Raw genomic sequence first — 6,283 nt, 5'->3', positions numbered from 1 at the left:
ATCAGTGCCACATCAGATGAAGATCGAGTCAAATTAGCCACGTAGGCGCCACGTCAGCCAAAACCGCCATCTAAACCGCCAAAGGATCTCATCTGCACCGGTTTTGATAGTTGAGGGATCTGTTTTTCGGTTGAAGATAAAAATCGGATTCGTTGACAAGGGACCTTAGATGAACTTATTCTGGCTGTCAAACGCGGAGGTGTCCCTAGCACGCGCTGCCTCCGACGAACGCGCGCCACCTGTTCGACGAATTGCTGCTCCGAGACGGCCACGGCCTCGACCCCCGCGGGCACCCTCAACACGCTCCTCGCCGTCGAGCTGTTGAAGCGGATGGACAGAAGGGCGAGGGCCTGTCCACAGACTGTTGCTCCCACCATCTACACCTACAGCATCCTCGTCGACTGCTACCGTCGCGCCGCGCGTACCCCCACCCCCCGACCTAAATCAAAGTTTACTAGGATATTTAGACTTTTCCATTTTTTATGGCTTTGTTTCAAATTCTCTTTCCCTTGCGGGACTACTTTCACATAAATAATCGCCATGGGTCTCTAACTACCAGGGTTTCTCCCCTTAACATCCAAACAACCTGTAATATACTCAACGCCCCTTATGCATATGCATATCCGAATCCCCTATTATCAACCTAAAAATGAGCAAAACTTTTACGTATGTGTCCTTAGCAATTCAAATCCAAATGTTGTAAAATAAACTACAATGAACAAAACTACAAAATCAACTCCAAAATTAAAATTTAAAATTCAAAAGTTACCTTATAAGTATAAACATAAGCAAAATGATGCAGCTGCTAGTCTAAAACAACAAAATTTGAATGGAGTAAAATGATTCCCACAAAATCTTCGTGTTAATATTTCCCTTGAAAATTTCACATGAAAAATGAGGAGATTAATGAAACAACCTTTGCTAGAAAGTACAGAGCAAAAGCAGCACGTTCAGTTCACCCGACCATGCTGGCAAGTGGCATCACAAGAGTGCACATCTCATGATTCATGATGGCATTCCTACTTAGCTTAAGGTGTCAACTGTCAACAACCCGTTGCATAAAGCTGTTCTACAATATATAACTGCTACATTTTAGTCAACCTATACTACAGAAGTATCAGAGTGAGACATCAGCTGCTGATTATGTACACGTTTCAGGCATCCAGTACAACAGTAGCCTGATTTCCAGTACCAGTGCAGTCTAGATATAAAAGGTTTGTGTGCAAAAGAACTCCTAGGTTATACAGAACATTATCCACCATTCATCCTGCACTTGATGTCTGGTAGCGTTCTCCAATACTGATTCAAAGATTGGGGCAGTACTGCAGCCAAAGTACCCCACGATTCAGGCAGAATGCTCAAGATCTCTTCCTCTTTTCGCTCTTTCGCAGACGTCCTCTTCTTCCTGTCAAGAGTGTGTTTTTCCATGTAAGTTTCTCATTTCAAGAAGAAACAAAGTCTCGAACACATTTTTTTTCCTAAACTGAAAATGTGTTTCCAGATTCCTTTTCTTTCCCCTCAAAACAGACACATCAGGAACCAGAAGATGAATTGACGAAGACAAAAGGTGTTTCCAGGTTTCATTTTTGTCCAAATGGTTACATCAGAGCATTGAACTCCCAAGTACAAAGACAGATAACGATCTTTTATGGAGTAATTGTAACTAAGATGCCAGGCAACAAATTAGACAAAGCATTCAACTAACCTTTACGAGGCGTATCATGTATTTGCAGCTTAGCAGCAGCAGTCACAGCAACTGAGCCAACCTACAATGGGTGACAACGTACATGGTTTAGTAAAGATGCAGTAGAAGGTAAAAAAAAAAAAGATCCTCAACAAAGTGGCATGTTTGGTTTAGAACATTGAACCCTGGACGTTCATGGCCAAAACTAAAAGTCCATAGGTGCTTACTAAAAGCTGGGCATGTTACGGGCTACTATGCTAATGCATCCTCATTAGAATATTTAGTAACATGGAAGTCCACATAAGAGATCCTAGAAAATAAGCTTCAATATTTTGTCCAGAACGAAAGGAATCAAATAGCCACCAATTGATATGATCTACAGATAGCCTTTTTAAAGTAACTAAAACGACTATTTAGTTATATTACATGGATCTATAGGATATGTAATAACATGTGGCTTATCTACATATATTATTTAAGCAGCAGCATTTCATCAGTCAAATTGCATCATGATCATTGTAGACATACATTGCACAACGTATTGTGGTAAAAAGTGGAATTAAAGCTTAAATGATTTGCATTTAATTAGCTATTTCTATTTTTTCTTCAAGGAGCAAAACTCAACATACATTTTCCTGAGAAATAAGGCCTGTGGGACATGTGACATTTTTATTTGGTATAACGTTCTCAGAGAATGTATTGTCTTGCATCCTCGCCCTCTTGTAGACCTTTTTTGTTGAAGCACTAGTTGAAATTACGATCACTTTGCCATTCCGTAATCGCCTGACTGTACTGCCTTCTGAGCCTTGAGGAACACCAAACTGTGGATTCATCCCTTCATTTGTTTCTAATGCATCCTTAGTACCCAGGTGTGTTAAGGATTTGCCACATTTTGGTGTTGCACAATCTCCTAAGACAGAGGATACATGACTTGTACTATCATTAACTAATAAAGCATCCTGCTCTGCCTGACTCCTCACATACTTTTCTGCAGGAACTACAGATGGTCCTACACTTGATGTTCCATGCTGAACTTTATTCCCATTCTCACATGTATTCATGAGCATACATAAATGCTGGTTATTTTCTTGATCATTACCACATGTTTCACTAGGGGTTGCACGAGGTTCTTCAGGCATGTCCATTCTGCCAGTGCAAAACTCCTCAGAAGTGGCCAATGTGCCCATGAAATTAACATTACAATCTGTATTTGCAGTAGGATCCTCAACAGTAGGTCTTCCATTAGAAGAATTAGAAAGCCTCTCGCTAGGAAATCTGTCTGCATCACTTCTAGACCCCTGATATATGTTGAGACCATCCCAAGAGAAAAGTCCCATTGAATATTTTAAGTTTCCCCGCAAAAACTTTTCTATATAATATTCAGTAGATTTTAGTGGAGATTGCGGCTGCTTGTTCATCTCTGCCATGTTTGCATTAATAATATTCTCCCATTGAACCGGAAAGCCAAGTGAGAAGTGTTTGGACACCTGCATGAATTTGATGAGATAGATCATATATTCATATATGCTGAACTCACTGAGCCATCAGTTTAGGATCTCTTCCAGATATTAGATTGGCAGAGTATACAAGGCATGTCAAGCAAAACTGTCTAAATTATGCAGCAGAAACAAGAACAAAATCACTCAATTGTTTTAACAGCAGATAATGTTACAAAACACTGGTCATTGAAGACAGAGGCAGAACTAGAAACACCTTTTTTTTTTTTTTAGGTGGGGTGCCCACGAAATGATTAGTAATTTCTACTACATAATTTTCTAAAGCTACAGTCATTTGAATGGAATTTGTATGCTGTTGGGGGAGGTGAAGCCCCTGCTCCCTCCCCACCCCTCTCCAGCACTGATCAAGGACCGATAAATAAAGGCAGAAACTAAATACCTCGTCAGGAAATCCATTCAGATGCATTTTAGAAATGTTCGGTGGACGTGCAATCATTATGATGATACCATCTTCAGTCTCAAGGTCACCACTAGCATGCCGTGTTTTAATGGAAGCAGAAGTGAATCTTCTACCAGCTCGACTCCTGTTGGAAGAGTGACCAATTTGTCAATAAAAAATGTTTGTTCATCCATAAAAGGTCTGCAAATGGTTTAATATTGTATTTACAGAAGATAATACTGTTGTCACAAGTTGCAAACCAAAAGATGAGAAATAATACCCAAGCTAAGATAAATGTTATGCCAGAACCTGCAGATATTTAGCAAAAGAAATCCAGAGACAATATTATAACATAAATTAGAGAAATGAAGTCACCAGTTTCTAGAATGAAATTTAAAAGAGTCACATAATTAGTCTCTTCATATTTATTTTGGAGTTATAGGTTAGAAACATTTTTGTTTGTAATAAAATAGAAAAATCATACTAGATTTAGTAAATACATTTCCCCTAAGTAACGAGATAGTATCAAATTATAGCACAGCACAGCAGCCACAAAAGACAAGCATTTTTGTTTGTAATAAAATAGAAAAATCATACTAGATTTAGTAAATACATTTCCCCTAAGTAACGAGATAGTATCAAATTACAGCACAGCACAGCAGCCACAAACCATTCCTAAACCAAGCACCTCTAATCTTCGAATCCCACTGATTAGTTTTTCACATAGTCCGTATGTTACTACTAAGACGCCATTTCAGACATCCTAATTATCTCTGGTACACACCTCTATATGTACAAAACAAAATGTTAAAAATGTAAATGACCCTGAGGTGCTTTCAATGATGAATCTACCGGTAACATTGGCATGTGTACATCAGTGGACAAAGCTCGATTTGCACACAAGCGGAGTAAAACACCTAAAATTCACAAATATGCTAAACCTTCAGTAACGGCGGTTAACAATAGCTACTCAGCAAAAGTGAACTCTATGAAGGTAGGTAACCACCACCATCTTACAGATTTTTTTTTTTTTTGGTTTTTGGAAATTGAAGCATAGCGAGCATCATTACACTAAAAACACACAGATGCTATGAATGATTAAACAAAAAAATCGACAGGAGGATACAGTAACAGGAACAAGAAGGGAAGGGAAGAGAGCGGCTTATTACGTCGTGGTGTTGGAGCCGACGACGCGGACCTTGCCTTCCTCGCCTTCAACCCTCTCCAGCCACCAGTCGTCGAGCTCGACCTAGATGAACACACACACGGAAAGAGAAGCGGGATGAGATCCAGAGCCCACCAACGCCCCCCGCGCCGACGCGCTTACGACGATAGAGGGAGGGGCCGATCTTACGCAGGCCTGCAAGTAGGACACGGCGGGGGCCTCCTTCGCCGCCGCCGCCGCCGCCGCCGCGCCGTCGCCGGCTCGGGGTTGGGTCGCCATCTCCGGCGGTGGAGAGGGGAACGAGTTTTCCCCGCTTTTTCTTTTTAAACCTTTTTTTTTAGGAGTCGGAGGGTTTTGGAAGGGTTCGGAATTTGCTGGGAAGACTTGTCGGCCCAATTGGGCCTTTTCAGCTGGAGTAGATTGTATGGGCTGGGCCTTAGTTGATGATTGGCACTATTTTAACTTGGAATAAGTTCATTTTAGGTCTCTTAACTGACAGCGAGTTCGATTTTCGTTCTTTAACCCAAATACCATATACAACATGACCCCAACTTACAAAATCAGTGCAAACGAGGTCTCTCGGTAGTATTTTCCCTGGTTTTGGTTGATGTGGTGCCTATGTGGCTTCATTGACTAGGTCTTCGTTCTACATGGCATTGATGTGACGCTTACAAGGCGGTTTGATAAAAAAAGCTGTGGGGCCCATGTGTCACTTACATAAAAAAATAATAATAACATGGTGGGACCCATATGTCAACCGGCTTCCTTCCCTTCTTCACCATCGCGGCCATGCCCTCTTCCAGGTGCCACTCCCTGCTGCGGTGCTGCAGCCGCCCCCACTCGTTGTCATCGACACGAGTGCTAGCCAGTCCAGCAGCGTCACCAGCAGCTTCCCCTCTAATCGCACATCGATGTGGCGCAACAACTCGTTTGTGGTGCTGCAGAGCTCCGGGTCGAACGTGGAGAGGCCGAGCATGGGGCGACCGAGATGGCAATCCCGACGGCAATGTCAGGTGGCCTCGGCGGCGGCTATACCTCAAGGCATCGCTATCGGCAAAGAAGAGGAGTGGCTTCATCTTCCCACCATGGTCGGGGTGCGGGGGGCTGTTCAGGGTGCTCACCGGCCTCCCCGCCCCCCCTCACCATCCTCCCTGCCTCCTCCCTCTCTGCGCGGTGGAGGTGGTGTCTCCAACGGCGGATTTGGACTTGGGAGGAGCTTGTCGGCCTCCCCACCTCGTCCCTCTCCACACGAGCTGGTGTCCGCCGCACCTCCACTGATTTGACCTCTACTGCGCCTCTGCTCTTGTTCACTGGCTTCCTCGCCTCAACCTCTTGTCATCCGCCGCTTAAGTCCACCAGAGCCACCTCCTCGCCGATTGCCCACAGTAGCCACCGCTGGCGACTACCACCACCAAAGCAATGCCAACCGCATCTAGGAAAGCTTAAGGGGAGGAGGAGAGAAGGAGAATGGGAAGAGATAGAGAAGAGAGGATGAGGTAGAAGAAATGGGGCTCACTGATATATGGGTCTCCACTATT

At 43.4% G+C, this 6,283-nt stretch overlaps 1 protein-coding gene across 1 annotated transcript; it reads right to left on the bottom strand.

Annotated features, from left to right (window-relative positions):
* Positions 1-1,004: 1,004 nt before the first annotated feature.
* On the bottom strand, positions 1,005-5,060 carry LOC127764192 (uncharacterized). The gene is made up of 6 exons (XM_052289036.1): positions 4,935-5,060; positions 4,750-4,829; positions 3,581-3,725; positions 2,314-3,171; positions 1,706-1,766; positions 1,005-1,405 (listed from the first exon to the last, which is right to left on the bottom strand). Exons 1-6 carry the CDS (start codon positions 5,022-5,024, stop codon positions 1,359-1,361), a joined length of 1,281 nt encoding a protein of 426 aa, XP_052144996.1. The 5' UTR covers positions 5,025-5,060; the 3' UTR covers positions 1,005-1,358.
* Positions 5,061-6,283: the final 1,223 nt, after the last annotated feature.

Source organism: Oryza glaberrima, chromosome 1, assembly GCF_000147395.1.
Source record: "Oryza glaberrima chromosome 1, OglaRS2, whole genome shotgun sequence".
In the NCBI taxonomy this organism is placed as follows: domain Eukaryota; kingdom Viridiplantae; phylum Streptophyta; class Magnoliopsida; order Poales; family Poaceae; genus Oryza; species Oryza glaberrima.
Note: the sequence above shows the minus strand (reverse complement) of the source record. Positions and strands in the feature narration are given on the sequence as shown.

What these genes read in the sequence shown, in the direction of transcription:
- LOC127764192 (XM_052289036.1), bottom strand. Translation starts at nt 5,024, where the DNA reads ATGGCGACCCAACCCCGAGCCGGCGACGGCGCGGCGGCGGCGGCGGCG. An exon ending in GTCGGCTCCAACACCACGAC is followed by an intron (nt 3,726 to 4,749) that starts GTAATAAGCCGC and finishes CTCTTCCAACAG; the next exon opens with GAGTCGAGCTGGTAGAAGAT. An exon ending in GCCTTATTTCTCAGGAAAAT is followed by an intron (nt 1,767 to 2,313) that starts GTATGTTGAGTT and finishes CACCCATTGTAG; the next exon opens with GTTGGCTCAGTTGCTGTGAC.